This window comes from Micromesistius poutassou (genome assembly GCF_964030765.1).
Source record: "Micromesistius poutassou genome assembly, chromosome: 16".
In the NCBI taxonomy this organism is placed as follows: domain Eukaryota; kingdom Metazoa; phylum Chordata; class Actinopteri; order Gadiformes; family Gadidae; genus Micromesistius; species Micromesistius poutassou.
The window spans coordinates 10,581,295-10,604,542 of NC_140286.1; the positions used below are offsets into that span (position 1 = coordinate 10,581,295).

General features: G+C 46.2%; 1 protein-coding gene across 1 annotated transcript; it reads right to left on the reverse strand.

The window, feature by feature from the left end:
• Positions 1–964: 964 nt before the first annotated feature.
• Positions 965–22,590, reverse strand: yes1 (YES proto-oncogene 1, Src family tyrosine kinase). Its single transcript, XM_084481142.1, has 12 exons — positions 22,247–22,590; positions 13,783–14,079; positions 12,678–12,777; positions 11,833–11,931; positions 10,728–10,831; positions 9,435–9,584; positions 8,682–8,837; positions 6,698–6,877; positions 6,250–6,326; positions 5,724–5,877; positions 4,855–4,986; positions 965–2,666 (listed from the first exon to the last, which is right to left on the reverse strand). The coding sequence occupies exons 2-12, from the start codon at positions 14,069–14,071 to the stop codon at positions 2,458–2,460; spliced, it is 1,650 nt and encodes a 549-aa protein (XP_084337268.1). The 5' UTR covers positions 14,072–14,079; positions 22,247–22,590; the 3' UTR covers positions 965–2,457.
• Between the last annotated feature and the right edge of the window lie 658 nt (positions 22,591–23,248).

Below are 23,248 nucleotides of genomic sequence, written 5' to 3' on the forward strand. Positions count from 1 at the left end.
AGTAGGAGTCATAGGGTGAAGATGTAAGGATCAGCTGTCACTGCAGTTTTAAACTAGACAGTAGACTTCAGAGTACCAGGTAGTGTCATTTACTCGCTAGCCGAAATGTATGTCAAATTTATGACCTGATGTAATCAGATCATATCTTGCATGTAAAACAGACTTGAAAGAATGTTATTCTTTGCAGTTAGATTAATAAAAAAACAATAAACTGAGCTTGTTAAACTAAATGTTACCTAAAATACTTTTTTTTTTAAGGAAAGATAAGTGCGGTCTATTTATGTGAGTCATATGGTTAAAAAGAAAAAGAAAAACAATTAGAGTAAATATTAAGATACAACTTTTATTCAACCGTTTTTCACTGTACAAAATCGTATTAGTATCTATTCTCTATAATGTCCCTCTCCCAATTCTCACTTACTGCCAGCATTTGGAGTAAGGGCAAATTGGATTCTCCAGAGCAGTGCACCCAGGCACCAAGAATGAAATGAAAAAGACTTTCCACACCCCTCTCCTCCATTGATCTGTGAAAAAAAAGGAGAAACGGGTAATAGGAAAATGGCTGCTAGAGTCGTTGCAAATCCTCATTACCTTCTTTTGGACAGGTAAGGGATAAAAATGCCATTAAAAAAGGCCTGTTCTCCACAGCCCAACTTCGATAGTTTCCCATTTCCATACATATAAAAAAAATAAAGAATGAAGCCATCTTTCAACCAAAAGCCTTTGCAAAGCTTTTGTTCCTTCCAATAATGAAAAGAGAATGAAAAAAATAGGTTTACTTCCTTGCCCCCCCAAAGAGCATTAAAACCGTACAGCATTCAGACAACTTTTCTGCTAATGCTAAATTTGCTAATGGGGTAAACGAAGGATTACCAAGTTGGGGGAGAAGGGGGGTATCAGACGATCTCAGCGAAATATTATCTAATCATCCCATCGTAATTTTGATTCATGAATTTGCATAGAATTTCAGATGTTGAAAGCATAGTTTTATTGTTTGTGATTTGTGAAGTAAAGCAAATCAAACAAAAAGACAGTAGTATAGACATCGGAGTCATGATCTACATGTAGAAGAATGAAGAATCATATTGTGACAACAGTTAGATCACCGTCGCTCCTCACTTTGAAAATCCCCTGAATCCAAAATAAAAAAACATTACTGTATTAGGAGGTGTGCTCTGCTAGAAGCACTACAGGATAGATCTTTTCTGACGCAAGCACAGCCACACTTGCTTTAAAGTTTAAAACACAAATATAAAAATCGACAGTAAAATTATTACTTTTAAAATGTTCACAGCTGAAGTGTTTCAACAACAAAAAAGGTTAGCGCAAAAGGTATCCCCCACATTAAATTCCATGTGTTAAACCTCCATTTTAACCATGATTTTCTAGCTGTACGAAATGAAGACAAAAAAAAAAATCAAATACACTAATCATACTCCATCATTCTTATATTTCCCAAATGTTTGCACCTGGTGGTGAAATTCTTTGCACATACATGGGCTACTGCTTTTACTCTCATACCATTTTCACTTCTACTAAAACCGCTCCTTTGACACAACTTCACCCTCCCCTAAGAGGTTTAGCACATACGCATCCAATTCAAAACCAGGCATTGGTCATAAAACAAATTATATAAAACTAAAACAAATTTAAACAACAAAACGTAGGGTGAACCACATTCCTGTTCTATGTTGAAAATATCTCAACAGCAAATGTTAAAGACTTGTGTTTTAGGAAGGGGGTGGTTTGGAGAAACAAAAAAGGGGAAGAAATGTACTATGTACTTTGTGGCACAAGTACAAACAACCTGTGCAATTGCAAATGTTCCGAAAAAAAATATTCCAAAAAAAAGGTCAGGAAGTGCACCGCTTCGAGAACCTCCATCTTGTATTTGGATCACAGTGTTCAGGCCGGTGCAGGTGGACTGTTTCCGCTGGTCTTCTCTCGTACCTCGGTACCGACTTGCACTTCTGCTTTCATTCTTTGCTCGACGCATTCCCCCATGCTTCCCCTCACCCATTCACACACAAAACAACAGGATCACCTTAAAAAGGTGAAACTAGCTTTGTCTTTTAAGTAAAAAAGACCACCAACCCAGCCCCCCCCAAACAATCCATCTCACACATACACACTCGCACCGCGGTAGACACTGCAGATACGTCCCGTTCGGTCGCCAACGTTTGTCTGATATTAGCACGGAGATCTCGTGTTTCTTCTGTCCCACGTACTTCTCTTTGTGGTCCTGGTTCTCGTAGCCCTCGATCCGGTACCCTATAGCTTAGCCAGCGTCCGTGTCGCCTACAATTCAACCTACATCTTTTTCTATTAAAAAAAATCCTCTTCACCGCTCCCTCACCTCCCCCACCCCTCTCTGTTGGGTGACCTCTAGCGGTGGTGGTGGTGGGGGTGGGGGTGGGGGTGGCGGTGGTGACCTCTACTGGTGCCGCTGCTGGTGGTCTAGAGGTTGTCCCCCGGCTGGTACTGGGGCTCGGTGGCGGTGAAGTAGTCCTCCAGGAAGGACTGGATGTACTCGAAGGTGGGCCTCTCGTCGGGGTCCTTCTTCCAGCACTGCCTCATCATCTCGTGCAAGGACTCGGGGCAGCCCTGGGGGCAGGGCATACGGTAGCCGCGCTCCACCTGCTCCAGCACCTCCCGGTTCACCATACCTGGGGTGGGGGGGGGGTTGGGGGACATAGCACTGGGGTTAGGGAATGCAATACAATCGGGGCACCGTGGGCAATTGTAATGTATTGTATGCTGGAACTGTAGCGATTGGGAATGTCATTTTGTTGGACAATCCGTGAACCCTGGGAATCGAGGTGAATCTGCAAGATCGTGTTTTAGTTGCTCTGGCGTATGTGTCTGGCAGATTTCCAGCATACCTGGAAACCCTGATACCTGGCCGAGTCAGACCAATCACAACCTTGTATCTTATTCGGGTGCAAAAAAAGTGCAAAAAAAAGCCCAAAAATGGGTGCAACTGATGAGTCAAATGTTTCGTTGCTTTGATCGGTTGAAGGTCTATCCAATTCTGCCCAGAGACATTTTGATCAGTGCCCTTTAATAATGACCTATGGGAATCCAACAACGAACAGAGAGGTCCCAGCCCAATACGCATTTCAGGCGTATTCGTACAAGCCTGACATTGCCCGCCTTTGGTCCTTCTACAATCATCGACTCATCAGGAATCAATGCTTGCATCCTTGGTGTGGAAAGAAGTGCTTCAAAGAAACAATAAAAAAAAGGGCCAAAACTCAGTCTTTTGGTGTCGTTTCTTGTGGCTTACCCCTGTCCCCCAGAGCAACCTTGCTATAATAGCGGACAGCTGTGATTGGTCCAAAAATGTCTCATGGTCGACAGCCAGCGATCACTTCACTGGATCATTTTCTGTTGTATTTTTGCTTTACGGAATCAAGCCAACCATAACCATAATGAATCGTTTTGAGAGCCGCATTGTGGTACTAGTGAGAGTGAAATACGCCTGGGGAGTGTAATTGACACACGCACGCACGCACGCACGCCCACATCTGGTTCTTACCAGTGCTTTGAAGCAACAACCAAGTAGATTAAGTGTGGCGTGCGTGTGCTGAAAACGTTGCTAGGCCACGCTTGAAAAGTCTAGAAAATCCTGTAGCGTCCGTGGCCCGGCCAGGCCCGGTGGGTTCAGGGCGGTGACTGTATGACGCCCGTGTCCCAGCCCGGCCCGGTGGGTTCAGGGCGGTGACTGTGAACCCAGTGTCTCCGACGTGACCTAGACGGTTCAGCATGCAGCCCACCACCAGACACCGCTGGCCCGCGTCCAGTGGGTCTCTGCCGGGCGACCACTCCTGCTCAGGTTCCCCAACAAATCTGGGAGCAATCCGATAGGCCTTGGAAAAACAACTGGGCGGTCAGGATAGGGGGGGGGGGGGGCATTGGGTTTGGTGTTGCCGTGATTTATGTTGTGGATGTGAATACGGCTTGTCATTACAGTGCACACCACACACACACACACACACACACACACACACACACACACACACTCTGGTACTAGATGTAGATACACTATGTCATGCCTCAGTGGCTCGCTATTCTCCTGCCAATTAAGCCGCGAGTCCCCCCCCCCCCGCGCTACTAAATTGGTTCTCGTAACTCGCCGACGACTAGACAGCGATAGCCGCAAAGGCCAGAGATCTGGGCAGCGATCGAGGCACTGCCTCTGGACTGGGCTGAGGGGGGGAGGAGGGGTGGTGCAAGTCCTCAGAAGTAGCAGCTCTTGGGCACATTAATTAGACCAAAGGGAGGGGGAGGGACACGCTGAATGCCAAGGAGGCCACAGGAGCCAGATGGTAGCCTATAAGAGCCGGTGGTTTGTGACCGGCCATATGGCCCACTCTGTAATCGGGGCCGGTCACCCCCTGTCAACGCCAGACACGGCGCAGTACCGGCGGTGGCCAGCAGAGGTCAGAGTTGAGGCGACAGACGCCGGCCCGGCTGTTTGTGAATGGGAATATCCCGGGGTTAAAACCATACGTAGAAGAGTGGGGGTACTTTCCCACGGACGGATGAGCCAGAAGACATCTGTGGAGGGTCATAAACTACTAGTGTAACGTTCTATTTTGAACTGCATGCCGTCTGTAAACACCGCTTATGGCACGTCCCATTGCTCTCCGCTCAAAGTGGCAAAATAACCACAGCGAAACTCACTCAAATATTGATTCGTTGTCGTTTGAAGGAGGCACAGGGGAAGTGTCTTTCGGAGTCAATATTGACTCCCCCCAAAAAAAAAAAAGGAAACAGTGCAACCCTATTGACGTAAAATAAACATGCACTTCTACATGCATACAAACACAGTCCCCCCCCCCCCCCACGTACCCGGGTAGGGCACCCGGCCCTTGGTGACCAGCTCCGTCAGCAGGATGCCGAAGGACCAGCCGTCAGACTTGATGGTGAAGCGGCCGTACAGCGCCGCCTCGGGCGCCGTCCACTTGATGGGGAACTTGGCACCTGAAAAGAACGACGAGGGAGGAAGAGGAGGTGAGACAGATGGCCAGGTGACGACGGTGCGTGCGCGGCTGCGGCGCTGGACTTTGCCCTGCTGTCGTCCCGGCACGGTGAAGAGGAAATAAGGGTTAAACACGCAAACAGACTCCGGTTACTCTCGGTGCCGTTGGCATCCTGTCGAGTCAAGTGGAATTATAAATGTTTGATACGGACATGGCACGCATTACCGTGTGTGCCAACTGCTGTGTCACACACACACACACACACACACACACACACACACACACACACACACACACACACACACACACACACACACACACACACACACACACACACACACACACACACACACACACACACACACACACACACACCGCAAGCGCTGGCGGAAGAACGGGCAGGGGAATCGAGATCAATATATAATGAGGTTTAATGGGATGAGCCGAATTCAGGCATGCATGCAAAGTCACATTGGGTTTATAAACAGCTGTTTAAGGTGATTAAGGACTTAAAACGGGGCTCCGCGCGGCTACGTTCAAATGAGCTCTGGAAAACAAAGCTGCCGCTGACACACGGGCCACGTGCGAACAACGAGCACCGTACGGGCCCACAGCTTTGTATCAAGCATTATTATTATTTCAGCACTTTCGTAGCATCAACCATGAATTGCCAGACATTTCAGGAAAAGGGGTTAGTGGGGAGTCCCAACGTCACATGACCCGCGCGGCCACGCCCACCTTGTCTGGCCGTGTACTCGTTGTCCTCGATGAGACGCGCCAGCCCGAAGTCAGCGATCTTGCACACCAAGGTGTCGGCCACCAGGATGTTGGCCGCCCGGAGGTCCCTGTGGATGTAGTTCATCCTCTCGATGAAGGCCATGCCGTCGGCGATCTGAGGCACGTGATTGGACGGGGGGGGGGGGGGCGGGGGATAAGGACGGACAAGGGAGGCGGGGACAGACATAAGGATAGATGGAGGTCAGAGAGAGAGAGAGGAAGCACATGGGGCAGAGAGAACGGGCCTGTGGAGGATATATAGAGGCCGAAATTTTCCTTTTGTGTCCTGCCGTGTTGCTCACTTCAACGGGAAATCTAACACTCTAGCAATATTGGACCATAATTCATTGTCAATTCCATTGTTCACTGAACCACACACAGGACACAGAGACTAGACCCATGGCGGCTAGGCTAAGAGTTTCTCCCTGTAGTGGGCAGGGATATAGACTGTGATGTGTGTACTCAAGGTCACCCTCCCGCGCTTTACCTGTGCAGCCATGTCCACCAGCTGGGGCAGCTTCAGGTATTTTCCATCTCCCTCCTTCAGGAAGTCCAGTAAACTCCCTGTGGAAATCACGTCATAGTTCAAACTGAATTCTGACAAAGGCTAGATATAAAAAGGTCTCAAGAGAGAGACCTGATTTGCAGCGTCACCTTTTCAAAAACAATACAAAATAGCAGAGAACATACAGGTAAATATGCCAAGGACAATATTTTAAATAACAGCAAAACACCATTTCATTTTTATATTTTTAAACACTAATCATCCACGCTAAATTATATGATCAATTACATTGCAGGGGATAAAATAAAGAAATAAAATACATAAAATTCCCAGTATGATTTAGTGACATAAAACGTGGTGAGTGACAACATAGTGTGTGGCAGCACAGCCACTGTAGCCCTAGAGCAGCGGCCCGGTGGGCTCTGCTCACCTTTCCCCATGTACTCGGTCACGATGTAGATGGGCTCCTCGGACACCACGGCGTAGAGCGGCACCAGCTTGTCGTGCCGGAGCTTCTTCATGATCTGGGCCTCCTGCAGGAAGGCCTCGGGCGACATGGTGCCCGGCTTCAGGGTCTTGATGGCCACCTTGGTGGTGCCGTTCCACGTGCCTGGTCACAATCCAAACAGAGACGCAGCACAGATCCAGTGAGGTGGGGGTATTGGACACGGGTGAACGCGTCTCACAGCGCTCAGTGAAAAGGCAGAATTGGTGCAATTATGTTGCGGCATTCATGGCATGTATTACGATAAAATAACACTGAAAGTACAAAAAAAAAAAAATGGGTTTATAACAATGACAATATATAATGTCATTGTGTTGAGTATGAACAATATAATGACATTAATATTACTATGGTTGTATTTTTCATATGCAACACAATTATTTCCCCCTGCGTATGAACAACTTTGCTATTCAGTGTGTACATTAATAACAGCCTTATTGCACAATGGCTTTAGTCATTTGGGCTAACACACACTAGAGGCGAAAGGCTTAATGATTCATAACAAGATGAACGATTAATAAGCCAGAGAAAAGTAAAAAAAAAAAATGGTATCGACAGGCCGGGTCATGAGTCATCAAGATATAAATCTGATGGCCTCCAAAAAGGTGGGTGCGTGCGTGTGCATGTGTGTGTTAGTGTGTGTGTATGCAGGCGTGTATGCATGCGGCGAGTCTGTAGATTCATTAAAGCGACAGGACAGCTCATTGTGCTCGCGTCCGAGTGGTCATTAGATAAGCGGCCACTTCCTGATTCAGAGCCCGTTTAGTCACGCCCGGGCTCCCACACAGAGAGCTGGGGCAAGGCACGCAGCTCTGCTGTCACCGGGCTTAACGGGGTGGACTCATCACACCGGACGGAATCACATAGGCAGGTTTGCACAACGTCAAAAGGGGAAAACCAAACTGAAGTTCCTTTTTTTTTCTCGCAGCATTTCCCACAGTAACTTAACTTCCATGACGAAACAGTTAAAAAAATGTGTAGAGTTTCAAATATGACTTACAATGACGCATAATCATACACTTCATATTTGATGGCATAAACCATATGTAAAATGTGACGATGCATATCACTGATAGCATGAAACCATAGTTGAAATTATCGAATAGTGGCGGTGGGGAGGAGTAAAATAATGAAAGGGGGATTCCTGGCATGCACCGCAGTAAGAGGAAGGGAGCAGGTTCCAACTTGTTCACAGAAAACATTTTGAAGAAATAGTGGAGTGATTAAAGGAAAGGCCAACAGCAATACACACACAGCGAGGGAGGCAACCTGTGATTGCTCTGTGTGTGTGTGTGTGTGTGTGTGTGTGTGTGTGTGTGTGTGTGTGTGTGTGTGTGTGTGTGTGTGTGTGTGTGTGTGTGTGTGTGTGTGTGTGTGTAAAATATGTATTCATGTGAATGCCACCAGAATCTTGATTTAGAATGTCAGCATAATGCAACCAAAACCGACAGTGCTGGTTCCTTTGCTCTGAATGATATGCAAGTTAGTGCACTTCCAAGTAGAAGTGGTGGTTGAGACCTTCTGCTATGCAAGATATTGAAATCATGTCATACATTAAGGCACTTCCTTGATTGCAGACAGATTGTCTACAAAATCTGAGTGGCAAGCAAACAAAGTTAAGCAATATTGAACGATCCACCAAAGACAAAAGTTGCGAAACCTTCAAATTCCTTCCAATGTGTAGGCGTTTCAAACTTTTGTTCTCTAGACTAGGTTGTTCATATTATAAAGAAAATGAGTGCATCAAGTCTAATTATCATTAAAGTACACTTTTTCTGTTCTTTATTAACTTGTGTATGTGGTCATTCAACTCCATCCACGATACAACCGTGCTTAACGATGCTAATCCCCCTGGTCACCAGTGTGGCGACTTTAAACCCGAGACGAGAGGTGGAGGTGGTCGTCTTACCCATCCAGACCTCTCCGAAGCAGCCCTGCCCCAGCTTCAGCTCCAGCCGGAGGGACTCCCGGGGGATCTCCCAGGCGTCCTTGGCCAGGCCCTGTGTCTGGGGCTTCACCGTGGGGCACACCGTGGTCAGCCTGTAGCACAGCCCGTCTGAATGCTCTGCACAGAGTGGACATGACAACGGTCAGAGTGCCTCTCTGTTATGTGAACGCAGTGTACAGCCTGAACACACACACACACACACACACACACACACACACACACACACACACACACACACACACACACACACACACACACACACACACACACACACACACACACACACACACACACACACACACACACACACACACACACACTTGGTGGGGGGGGTTATTCATCTCTGGCAGATAAAAACTACTAAATTCTAAAAGTCCCTTCTCTCCATCTCTCACTCAGCCAACATGTGTCAGAAATGAAATGATTGTTGTTGTTACCAAACCAGTCTCAACGTCATTGTAACAAGAGCCACCCTTTAAAAAGGCCCTGACTCACGGCACCAGGAAAACACAAGGGCGACACAAAGGTCTACGCGTGTCATGAGTTCTGCTCCAGTAATAACAGGCAGGGTGCCACCGACGCCAAAGGCCTGCTCCGTTTTGTGCGAAAACAACAATTTCTCCAAACATCAGTCGTCTGCCCGGGGACATGAGGTCATTGAGGCCGGAGCAGAGAGGGGGAGGGGGGGGGGGTACAGGGACGGAGTGGATGTACCTGTGTAGTGCTTCACCAGCTTCTGCAGCGCGTCAAACTGGGCCCGCGTGGTGATGTAATAGCCCCCGCTGTCCAGCTTGCGGATCTTGTAGTGTTTGACGTTGTCGCCCTTCATCTCGTCCCAGTCCCGGATGGAGAGCGAGTAGGCACCTGTCAGGGGAACGCAAAGCGACGTCACTCAACGACTCGACTGATCTCACAAGCAGTGCTCCATTACAGATCCCCGTTTATAACCGGAAAAGAAACACAGTTTAATCAAGCATATATATATATATATAGATTTTTTTTTTTTTTATTACACGGCTCTTCTCAATGCTGTGGAACGCTCCGTTCACTTGCATGGGCCTTCCCGACTTCTGGTGGTGAATTATTTTTCAATAATGACCGTTGCTAAGCATATAATGACCACTGTCAAGGACCGTGGATTTTTTCACGACTTTCGTATCACAGCGAAGTCAACATCTTGGGCGGACTATTTCTCTGCTGATCAACACTACGAATGGTAATTGTAGAAAGACACAGCGTGTGAAGTTATTTTTTAGTTTTGGCAAGTAACCGTGTAATAAGCGGGATAATATATAGAACGTCGCCGGTCATTATCTAAAATAAGACCCTTCAGGGCGAAGCAAGACACCTCTGCTTCGCGTTGGTGTCCTGTTCGCCTGCTTGGAATTTAATTTAATGTTTTACTTAGTATTAGGATATGTCTTGTCTTATCTGTTGTGCCTGTGCACTTTATCTATTTCACCGTGGGAGAGTGGGAAACGTCCTCTCGAGTCCTTTGTATGTTTGACATGTGAAGAAATTGACATTAAAGCTACTTTGACTTTGGCCCTGTCTGGGCTTATTTCCCGATAATGACCAGCATTCTATACATTATCCCTAATATATATATATATACACATCAAAGTGTAAAGTGGAGTCACTGATTCTAGGTATTTATGCGTCTCTGTCCTTCAATCTTCAGTGTTCATCCAATCGACTTCACCCTTGCTGGATGAATTGCCGAGGACCCAATGGAAAGCAGAAGCAAGCGAGAAGTTTATTTGGATGAGCGGTTATTGAAAAAGCTGCAAGCAACACCGGAGGCCAAGCCATTGGCTGGTTCCGAAACAGGCACAGCACTAAAATTAACTAGTATATGCATCAACAATTCTGTTATATATACACACACCGCAGTAGAGAGAGACACGCACACAGCAAATTTAAACCATGGTCCAATGAAGGACTGATGAATTGTGTAATAATACACCCTGATCTTGTGTTCATGTTTACAGTTGGTTGGCCCATTACCTTTAGTGGTCTCGCTCTCTCGTGCCAGGAACGTCCCCCTCTGATTCCCTGGGACCAGTAGAAGACGCTCCGCATCCTTCCGGCCCATTTTTCCAAAGTACCATCTGTCCAAGGGGAGAGCCATGCGTCACGGGAGGAAGACATAAAATACACTATGCGTAGAAACCTAAACGCACTCAGACTACATGTGACTGAAAGACTGCCTGTTTCAAATCACATAACAACCCCTCTTCATTGATGGCATCTAAGAAGCTTCTTTACCAATAAGTATCAGTGTTCTTAAACTAAATAGTTACGCCTGTCTAAATTTGACACACACAATGGTGGAAAGATATAAAATATATAAATCCCACTTGTGGAAGATGAATACAATGTTGACAGAAACAGAGAAGCCCTATGATACTGATACAGTTAAAAGGCAACCAATTCACATAAACATAACCCCGGGCAATGAGTCTGTTCCACGATTAAACCAACACCAAAACACAAATGATTCCACCTGCCCCAAGCAAGCATATTGTGTCTCAAACCGGTTTGCATGCAACAAATACCAACCTAACAAACCCAATTAGTCATCAATCAAAGCAGCTCCGCCTTGTAAGGGGGAAAAATACCAAACACTTTGAATTCCAGAGAAAAGGCCTGTTACGGCATGTAAAGGGGAACTAAGTGAATACATACAGCCCGGTAGCATTGGCCCTTTAACGGAGAGCCACCACACAGTAGCATTACTTCTGCTTCAGCGGCAGGCAGCCAGGCAGATCTGGTCCCAGTCTAGCGCAGCACAGGGCCCTATTGTCCCATGTCCGGTCATGTGCTTCCAGGACAGGGCGTCGCCCTGTAGCCCTTCAGCAAGCACCACCGTGCTATCTCATTACCGAAAGGTGAAAAACTGGCTTCAAGTCAAGGCTGAATCCAACCTGTGATCACTGAGCTCCATTAACCGCGTCTAGATTTGTATTTGCTATTCATCTATCTTGAAATTATTAGCATTTGTATTGACTGTTGAAACAAATGAACCAACAAATGAAACACAAAGAAATCAATAAAATTAACCAACAGAGTAAAGGGAAACAACAAAGGTAGGGGAAGACGGAGGTCTTACTCTTCAGCCTGTATTGAATCTGCCGGGGCCACGTAGTTGCTTGGGATGTATCCCTTCTGCCCCGTGTTGATAGAGCGAGCTTCCCACCAGTCACCTTCCCTAAAGAGAGAGAACGAGAGAGCAAGAGTCAGAGAGAGGCATCGGAAACACTGATAAGATAAAAAAGCATACAGGAGAAAATTGCATCAAGTTAAACCACCTCAGAATGCCTATGTGAATCCATTCCCCTAAAGAGGTAGGCAAATATTGTTCGGAATATAGATGCACACCACAAACCACTTGACACTTTTTTAACTGATTTCCCCCACCCCCCTCAAAAAATGTAGACGAGCGTATGCTCACAGCACCTGCGGCCATCAAATTCCGACATTGACTGTCATTGTCTGGCCTATAGCAGCAGGATGCCAATCATCCTGCTGAGCATCAAGGTAAAATATTCATTTTGAGCCGCACTGTGATAATCAACAAGCTGGAGTCACAGCGCAGTGTCGACGTGTAGCGATAAACAGATGGGCCGGATGCATGTATCTTTATACAGGAGCACAGACAGCATCAAAACGCAGGTCCCCGCTTGAGTGATTAAAAACAAAATCGGATGTTCGTGGTCGATCACACACACACACACACACACACACACACACACACACACACACACACACACACACACACACACACACACACACACACACACACACACACACACACACACACTTTCTATTTCGCCTCATGCAGTCCCTGTCCTTGGAGCAAACGTCGCACTGCCTATCGTCCCGTCCTTCCGGAAGGACGGGACAAATGGCCAGAATGACTGCGCACTGAGTGTGCCGTCCCGTCAGCGCACTCACGTGTTATTGATGATCTGGAAGCGGTCGCCCTTTGTGAACGAGAGGTCGTCCGCCGTCCTCGCTTCGTAGTCGTAGAGCGCCACGAAAAAGGTCACGCCGCCTGGGAGTGGGACAAGAAACCCAAGGGTCAGGGGTCGGGGAGGTCAGAGGCCACAGAGAACCGGAGGTTTGTAGGAAGTCCCAAATAGGAGATTCTTAGCCATCCACTCCAAGAACGACCAAGTATTTGTAAAACTAATAATCTGCTTTATCTAGGATTGTAAGGTTTGTCTCGTGTCAACCTGCTGGTCTGAGACCACTTCTAAAACATGCTGTGTCTTTCATGGCTTATTATATCCATTACATTTTAACCAGTTGGCCACCGCTTCTGTATGGAATAAATTATAGAGCAGGAATCCCTCAACCATTTGGGGTGATCTTTGATCTTTTTCCCCTGAGTTAAAAAAAAAAAAAAGGTTCAAGGCCCATGAAATATAAATAAATTCTTTCTCATTTAAAATGTACGCCTTGCATTACCCCTTCAACATAACCACAACCAACGGCAGTGGCATATGCATCTCTACAAAACGCGATATTGATGAGATTGTGCTTGTGACATTAAGTTTAGTCTAAGATGTGAGCATTTCATAAACAGGGCAAAATGTTTTGACCGTCTTCTGAACAAAACAGTTCTGTGTCTAATTCACTGTTAACATCTGTTATTCACCACTTAATGTGCATAACAAATGTGATGTCACACACTGTTCCCAGGACATGACTTCACAGTGTATTCATGGAAAACGCCTGCAGCACTCACAGGAGGTGGCATCTTGAAATAGAGAACGAAACAAGACAGCTCAATGCTAACGCTCATCTCAACCGCAGGTGTGAATTGACGTCTGCAACTCCCCGGTACATGCAAACCTCACAAACATCACAACTACATCTATCTGGGAAGCTGACAGGAGGATAAGATGACGTCAAAAGAAAACTAAAAAAACCCATCAAAGTGATTTCACCAAACCATCCCACTCAACTCCTTCCTCTTTAACTTCCACCCCCCCTCCTCCTCCACCATAAACCACCAGCCCCATCCCTCCTCGCCCATCAACATACCCACACTGACCTGTCACCACGCCGGGGAAGGGGCTGCTCACCGCCACCGACGTGAAGGAGCTGGAGGCGCCGCCGAAGGGCGTCATGATGGCCGACGCGCCGCCGAACGGCGTGAGCGAGGCGCCCATGCCGTGGCCGCCGTAGCCGCTGTTGTTCATCTTGCTGGCGGGGGAGTGGCCCATGAGGGTGGGGTCCGGCCCGTAGTGGCCCATGTGGGAGTTGCCCGGCCCCGACACGTTGTTGTCCGGTCGGTACTTGAGTGCCGGGCCCTTGTCCTCTTTGCTCTTGACGCAACCCATCCCCGAGCCTGAGAGGAGGAGGAGGAGGAGGTTAAATACAAATCAACACATTGTGGCTTGCGGGACAAGGCTCAGTTCAGCTTTCAAACAGGATATCAGTCGTTACCGTGCGATAAGGGAGGAAGGCGTATCCGGAGAACAGACTTGACCTGTGGTAAGATCAATGTTTTATAGAAGTTAACTTTTTACCCAATCAGCTAACTTCCCCAAAACAAAACGGAGGACATTGACCTTGATCATGGAGCAAAACTCTCTCCCTTTACCTTCTGCGTCCATATTGATGATTTGAAAGCACATATTTTTAACATCAGCCCACAGATGTATATTATTAGCATATAGAGTACCTAACAGATGTTCCCAAAACACTGTCTCAATCATCAACACCTAATGAAGTTGCAAAGCTGGATCCATTCCACTCTGAGGGAAACTCATGCCAACATTACGTGTTGTGATTTTCTACTATAGGAGGCGGGCTTCCAGGTGAGTAGTAAAGCGACATTTGTGGCATATGGCTGATATTCACACCTATACAAAGCCTTGATATAAAGCCTTTGCTTCGCCAAAAGATTTGTCGTCAAGTCAACACAGTATCGGGTGGAGAAAAGAGACGCAAATATTGCTGGCTAAACGTGACCTCACATGCCTCAGATGTCCACCAGCAGCCAGATAATGCAGATCCCATTACAGCCTATGGCCATGGTAGAGCCCCAGCCACACCCGCCCCCCAATACAAAGCTATGTGTCGCTCAGAGATTTGAGAAGCAGAGCAGAGAGCATGTCAGCTTTCCCAGAGATAAAGAAGTGTCTTTCCCACAGGGCTTTCGGTTACATGATATACGTTATGTGGGGGTGTGTGCATGTCTCTCCATGTCCATCATGTGCTAGAATACCAGCTCATGATTTTATGGAGGACATCGATTTAATCGATGTTTGTCATCGATGGATGATTAGGGAAATTGACGTCAGCCCATTGATTTAGTTCAGCTCATTAGGAACATAATAAATACTTCATCCACTGCTATTCCCAAATAGGTGTGTCGGACGCAAGAGTATCGTTAAGAGGAATGTGGTCCCTGGAAGAAACCGGTGTCAGATGCTTTGGACCACTGTGCGTGCCGTGCCGTGCCGTGCCGTGCCGTGCCGTGCCGTGCCGTGCGTGCGTGCGTGCGTGCGTGCGTGCGTGCGTGCGTGCGTGCGTGCGTGCGTGCGTGCGTGCGTGCGTGCGTGCGTGCGTGCGTGCGTGCGTGCGTGCGTGCGTGCGTGCGTGCGTGCGTGCGTGCGTGCGTGCGTGCGTGCGTGCGTGCGTGCGTGCGTGCGTGCGTGCGTGCGTGCGTGCGTGCGTGCGTGCGTGCGTGCGTGCGTGCGTGCGTGCGTGCGTGCGTGCGTGCGTGCGTGCGTGCGTGCGTGCGTGCGTGCGTGCGTGCGTGCGTGCGTGCGTGCGTGCGTGCGTGCGTGCGTGCGTGCGTGCGTGCGTGCGTGCGTGCGTGCGTGCGTGCGTGCGTGCGTGCGTGCGTGCGTGCGTGCGTGCGTGCGTGCGTGCGTGCGGTAACTTAGAAGTGTTGCCGCACATCAGTTTCACTGCCGTTTGAACGAGGTGGATCAGAGCTGTGTGCTTGCTAGTTTCTTTCACTCAAAGAGTTCAGCATTGACATGAAAAAGGTATCGCCAATAGCACAGCCAATATACAGACTTGTAAAGTCAGACCGGTCAGAAGGCCTAAGCTAAATCCAAAGCAGCTGGTAAATGATGCAAAACTCCTCTGGCATTGACTTGGTTAGTGAGGGTGACTCACCAATCACCAAGGCAATAAATGTAGCGCCTTCCCTTTCTCATTGGGAAAAATAAGGCTGCCGCCATATACCGATCATTGTTTGGCCATTCCAAACCTATTCATCGCTCCATCTTCTGACTGGCATGGTTGGACTGGGACTTGGTTGGACTTCTTTCCATTGTGCAAGTCTGGGAATTTACCAGCTGTTGGTGACATAGTTTGAATAGAGCAGCCACTGACGCCAGAACAGAGGCCTTTATGAACCTGACAACAACCTTTGACCTTGTGCTGACCTGCATGTCAGCCACCTCGTAGCTCTAAAGTGCCAACGAGGCGCTTAGCAGTACAGAAGCTAAATCCTAAAGCTAAACTGACATGGAAGGAGGGCAAGTCAACATTGTGAATGGGATAGGGGGTGGTGGTATCTTGTAGCTTGTGAGGGGACCGACACATGGCCCAAGTCTTTGCCCTATGCCCCAAGTCAACATAATCCTGGATTGTCTTACTGTCTAATCCTGAAGAAACTGGATGGATGTAATGAGGCTTAAAGCACACCAGAATACTTCTCCATTTTGTGATATTTACTAAAGATTTTAGAGATGGACTTCGAGTGGAAGTCCCCAACGTCAATAAACTGCAACTCAAATCCTTTTCCAAATGTAGGCATGCTACTGAAGGGGATTTTTGTGTTGAAATGATCGAGACTTGACACTTGTTTCACCATCAGCTTTGTGGATGGCAGATGCAAATTCACCTTTTAATTATGTTAGAGGTTGGAAAAGGCTGTTCAAAATGCAACATTAACAGCCCAGCTTCAACGTGATTAATCTGCAGAAGCTAAAGGAGGTCAGGGTTGTAAATGCACGGCTCCCTCTCTGTACCTGTCGTCCAGAAGACTGATATGGCCATGAATAGTTCATAAGCCTGCAGGTCCCTCAGGGAGGCTGATAATGCTGTGTGTGAAATTTGTTCATTTTCCACCAATTTCACTTGCAATGCGAGACCAATGCTCTCTGGCACAGATAGCAAGGAGGTCGCTCACAACTGAAACATGGACATGATAATAGTTATGATGGAGATGTTTATGGCGGAATATCACTGCCAAAAACCGCCAGAAAAAAAGACTTTGCACTCACACACACACACCAACACATGCGTGCACAAGGTATTATTACAGGCACTCGCCTGTGAGGAGAAAACCATACTTGACAGGCATATAAAGTGAACCAGCATGCTTCCCTGTGCGTACAAATGCAGCCTTGCGCTGTGGGTTAGTGGGCGGCGCCAGCCATGGCCGTAGTATCCGTGAATGGGATTGGTTACATGTTGTGCAGTTGCAGTGCTTGGCTGCCGTAATGATTTGTGACACAAATGTGTCGTGTAATGCACATTAGTCCTTTTTGTTTGCAACCTTTGCCAGTGATATGCCACCATAGATGTTCCATTACATGTACACATTTTGGAAAGGGACAATTTGAGTTTGGTAAAAAGGTAAATAATGTCCTCTAATCAAAAGGTATTTAGACAAACTATGGATGCTTCAGTGAGAAGAGAATTTTGGGAATGTATTTTGTTCTGCAATCATCGTAAGAAGCTGCATGTAAATCCCATTGGATTGACTTGGTCTTTTTTCAATACTAGAATAAAGCATTACTCTGATAACTAGCCTAGGAGGTGCCCCCCAGAGCCACCCCTGGTGGAAAGGGAGCCTGATTTCATCTCCTTTCAAAAATGACTACAAAAAGTGTATTTCAGGTCTGTCTAAAACCCTCTAATTCATCTTTTGTTATGGAGAAAAGAGGGATGCGAAGACTGCGTTGTTGCACAGTCAGCAGCACATTCAACATTTACCTGACCTGTTGAAAGCCATACAAATGCTAACAATAAACAGTGCAAATGCTAATGAGGGCTCACGACAGCAGTATTGCAATGCTCATCCTGCCCTTACGACAAAAACACAGTAATGCACCGTGGAGAGTCCGCCTAGCAGCATCTGCTTGTGTCCTCCGTCAAACAAAAGCACACATCTGCTGTCCGTGGCATAGGGATTAAAGGACAAAAGCAAAATGGGTGGAGGTTAGATTTGAATGATTGACCAATACCAAAATAAATGGTGAATGTGCTTGAAAGAGTTGTATTTGTCCTTCTTAGATTTTCAGCACATGGGACCCAGATACTACTTTGGGCCAATTCAGGGCCGCATTCCAACTGTTCACTCGTATGACCTACGTCACCTATGTCGTATGACTCGTATGACCTACCTGACCTATGTCTGTTGTCTGATAACAATGTTGAGCGCCAATGTTGCCCTCCTGTTAAACAGACCGTCCATATGGAACAGTCTCGTTGAGCAGTACAACTAAATAAGTGGTACGAGAATGACTGTATTGATACAGTATCGTAATTTCCTTACCAAGGCTTTAGTACACCTACTGTTGCAGCTTGTGAATTTAGAGGGGAAACCCTTATGATGGCGATGGTAGTAAATGCTCTGCTCCGCAGCACAAGTCCATAATAATGTGACACGGCAACAATTCCTCTACCTATCAAGCTTAACTAGACCATACAGACCACAGTAGTAGAGTAGTAGTATTCTGCCAAACCATCAAGCATAAATATACATTAACTTACTCCATATATCGTGGTGGGTTATGAAAAAGACGCCATTATCCAAACTTATTCCACTGTGACAGACTGCACATTATGGTTAGCCGGGGAACCAGACAAATCTTGCAAGCTCCAGTTTGATTTGCTCTGCTGCAGATAAGGACTGGCTCCCGTCCCATACAAAACGATTTCTGCCAGGTACGAGATATACCGACCAATCACAACGGCTTATCTAATATGAGGCGGGATAAATACGATGACGGAGCAGCAACTACAAAAACAAAGATGTCTGTGTGTCGCTGATGATGTCGCTGATGTGAAACGGTCTGTTGATTGATTCTTCTATCAAGGCAGTATTAAACAAACTGGATGGTATATTTTCACTAGAAGAACCGACGACTGTACTTCAAGCTTTTGCTGAGAAGACCCATTCCGTTGCAATGATTGATTGCAGTGCTATCCAATTGCGTCCAGAGGCCTTTTGGTCTGCGCCTGTAGGTGACGCCCTTTGGAAAGCGAAAATGACGGAGAGGTTCCAGACTAATTGCATTTTACAGTTCATCTGAAGATGCCAGTATACATGCGCTTTCTGCACCAAGAAGTGTTGAGAGCTAAGGGATGTGGAAAGCAAAAGGATTCGAGACAATGTAGTGCATTTGGCCAGCTCTTTAAGGACAAGGAAAAATATACACTGATCTCTTGATAAAACTACCCATTCCCTGGTACCATCTCTTTATTCAGCCTACAACCACATTACATACAACTGGGGAATAATCCTCTATTTTTGTGATAAAGGAAAAAATATATATCATGAGAATCCATCCGTAAAATTACAATTATCCACCAAAATAACTCCAACAGAATTGTGTGTCAAATTAATTTAAATGACCCTTCACCGCAAATTCATTTAAAGTAAGATTATCGGCTGCCCTCTTCCCAGCAACTTGGTTAATTAGGCCGTTAAATAGACAATAACATTTGCAATGGCGAGAAAAGCACCATTCTTTTGCTGGTTCCAAGGGAACAGGGTGACAGACTGCAGAAAAATGTGTCCACAATCACAGGCCTCAAATGAGATGCTAGTCACGAATTGGATTATGAATGACTACTCTTGCAGTTGTCATTTAGAGAGTGAAAAACCACGGGCGATGGAAAGAAATGCATCCATTTACACATTTAAATTAATCATAAATTGAATCTTCCCTTGCATAAAGAACAAAGTTACTACGAAATGTTGAAGAAAGAACCTGTACAAAATGTTTAACCATTATGCCTCTGTAAGGCCAGATTGTAAAAGACCTTAGAACCACAAGTGAAATAGGGAACACTATAAAACGAATTCAATTTCCCTGTTTGCTGTATTCCTAACCTACAAGGAAATCCTTACAAAGCAGCGTCACAAATGAAGAACTGGGTGGACGCGCAGTTGCTTCTCATTTGAAAGCTGTATCCCAGCATGCTGAGGTAAAAGGGGATTTAACTAAATGTGTGACACTCAAACAATCGTTGGGAGGCCGAGCCTTTCCCAGGAGGACATGTGACCAGGGGGGCTTGGGGCCAGACAGCATACATGGAGCGTCAAACTAAGGGGACATGCTGGCTCTCACTAGGCCTCATGACACAATTTTCCAGGACTGGAATGGGGGATTCCCATTTAAGCTGGACATTTCAATTTCTGAGATAAGAACACAAAACACATCGTCTGGTGGCCTCTTGTCGCCTGAATCAGGTCCACTGTCAATCGTCTTTTATGATAATGATGCAATGTCTAACCTGTCAAAGTTACAGCAATATAACCTGATCAACAGCGTTATAGAAACATAAATCTATGTACTATTATTATGGCCACAGGAGTTTATGATGAATTGCCCAGGGGTAGATAAAAAAAAAAGACTATCATAAGGTCAAGCTGCTCATCTTGGGGAAAAAAAAAAGGTAGAGTTCAGTCAATCATATAGGCTCATTCATGGTAGTATCACGCTTGACAGTATCAACATCATGCTAAGCCTTGAACGGACAGATCAACAAGCTATGGTACCTCAGCTAGGTTAAGTACGTAGACTGACAGAAATGTCTTTGGACCTAGCTACACAAGCACTCAGCAAGAACCCTATCGCTGAGGTGCTTATGAATCAGATAGGTGGAAAGGTGGAAAGGTTCTTGAAGAGGTGCTGTAACCTTTGAGCCACAGCATTGCGTAATGTTTGCGCTTACTTTCGGCACACCTTTAACTCTCCTCAGTTACTGTCGATTTACACAACCTCAAATAGGCTAAAGGCTGAGCTTGATTGCACAAACCACCATGCAAGATGGTTATTATAGTGTCTGAAATACATTGCCTTGCATATATGCAGGTCAGTCAGGCTTTAAAGAAATAAAAAAAACAAAAATTTGTTCAGCTGATATGGGCTGCCAGCCAGAAGAAATGAGACCATACGAAAGGCTCCCCACACTAAGCAGTGTAATTCGGTCACAGCCCTGGCAGACATTCTGTGGTGCTTATCACTGGGGCATCCTGCAATCTCTGCCAATCACAGAGAGCAGAGGAGGAGAGCGAGTTGGGGGTGGGGGACGGACTTCCTTCCGACTCCATTCATGCCATTCAGACCACCTGCTGTGCCTGTCAAAGGATTGAGTCAGGGTGGGCAAGAGAGAGAGACATCTTCAAAGAAGAGCTCTCCCTATAGTTCTCTCCCTGTCCGGCGAACACAAAAGCCACAGTACCATAGACATCCGCTGAATTCTGCTGACTTAGACATCATCACAGCTTTGTTGTTCATTCTCCCCCAGACATCATCACAGCTTTGTCGTTCACTCTCTCCCCCACCAATGTAACCACTCACCTCAGGGACATCTCTCTTTGAGGATTATCAACATTTTGGCAAGCTAATGGAAGCATGACAAACATACCACGCATATAATGTACACATATGGTGAACACTATACAGCAAGGGATGTTCAAGGAGTGGGGATCCTTCAGCCCAGCTTCCACAGCAAACACCACCTGTGAATGCTCCTCACTTAGCTGCCAACAGGCTACTCCACTCCAGCTGTCTGTGTGCATGTGTGCGTGTGTGTGTGTGTGTGTGTGTGTGTGTGTGTGTGTGTGTGTGTAAATGGGAACCGGCCAAAGTGTCGTCCAGGGTAGTACTGCACAGACTGAAGGATTACCATAGAGGGGGATTACTGGAGGACAACATAGCATGTACACACACATTACTAGAGCACACCCCCGGGCGAGTAGTAGACACTTTGAGACTCCAAGTATGAGGGAGGAACCACATCAGTACAAATTAAACACTAGAATAGAGGCCACTAATATGTATAATCAAAAGGAAGGTAACCTACTCATCATGTATCCATCCATGTATCTATATGACACGACTCAAAATCGGTCGGTGTTTCAAGTGCCAAGTAAATGTTTGGTATAAAATATGATATATAGGTCCATCAGATGTTGTAAAGTCTGTGGGCCATATCACATAGGCCTCAGCACGGTAACGTTAGGTTTGTATGTGAGAGACAGAGTCGTAGGTTAAGTTTGGAAGGAAAGCTTAGGCGATTCCAGACAGCCATCATAACACGAAGACGAATATTGCTGTCAGTTCAGGCCGCAATGGGTTTTTAATTCAACTCCCATGCCTTTTTTCAGTTAGGCAAGGCGAACAGACGTCTTGGACGATTGTTTTAACTTCTTCCTATGTTGTTAAACCGAGGCAGTCAGCGAAAACGTATCGCTCTACCGTTGACTTTTCAAACTACTTTCGGCTCCTACGTTCGCTTTTTAAAACACGTACCTTAAAAGAGACCTTATTGCTTCGGGGTGAGGCTACATACGTCCTGTAGCGTTTGTTCCACGTAGTTTATGGTTAAAATCCCGGAGGAATGACACAACGAAGGCTGAGTCGACTGTGAAATCTCAGTCTTCGGTCGGTCCCATGGCGGCTCCTCTCGTGCTCCCACAAACGTACAATCCCAAGGTCCCCTGTGTTAATGTTCAATCACAAGGATCGCCCAGTCGTTACTGCATGTACATTAAATACCGGGATTGTTTCACAAAGGCGGAGATCGTCGACCATGGAGAATAACAAAAACAGGAACCGGCGAAGCCTCCATTGAGCCCCACAACAATAGAAGTAGCAGCTAGGACGAGGCCAGGAAGAATCATCCCCTTTAGCGAGGATTTCCCATGCACTCAATATGGCCGACATCCCAAATGCATATTGGTCTGGAAAATCCACACTGACCCCCGTTTTCCTGGCAACTTAACTGTGCATAGTTTTTGAAAAATATATATATTTTGAAATTTTAAATAAATAAATAAATAAATAAATAAATACTTAAGATAACCACAAATGTGTAGGGTCGTTTAACCTTTGAACCTTAGTTGAACCAAATCCAAATGGCATTGGCGCCCTCTAGGCTTTGGTATTGGAAACGCTCACTGTTAAATTTTATAAACCTCGCGCTCTAGCCTTTGGGTTATCTTATCCGCATATCACAATAAAATTGAATGAGGCGTTTCTCTGAAATACCTTGTGTCGAAGGATACATTCAATTAATTTGATTATATATGATATAAGTTGGTGCGAGTTATATGTATTCATCCACACAGTTTACAGTCTTACAATTTTACTTTTTTTTACTTTTCTTTCTCTCTAAGAAAGGAAGAGGAAGAGGAATAGGGCCACATGTAATTCTTTTTTTTTTTAGTTCTGACTTTAAACTCAGAATTCTGACGTCAAACTCAAAATAAAAATAGTTCTGACTTTAAAGTCAGAATTCTGACTTTAATCTCA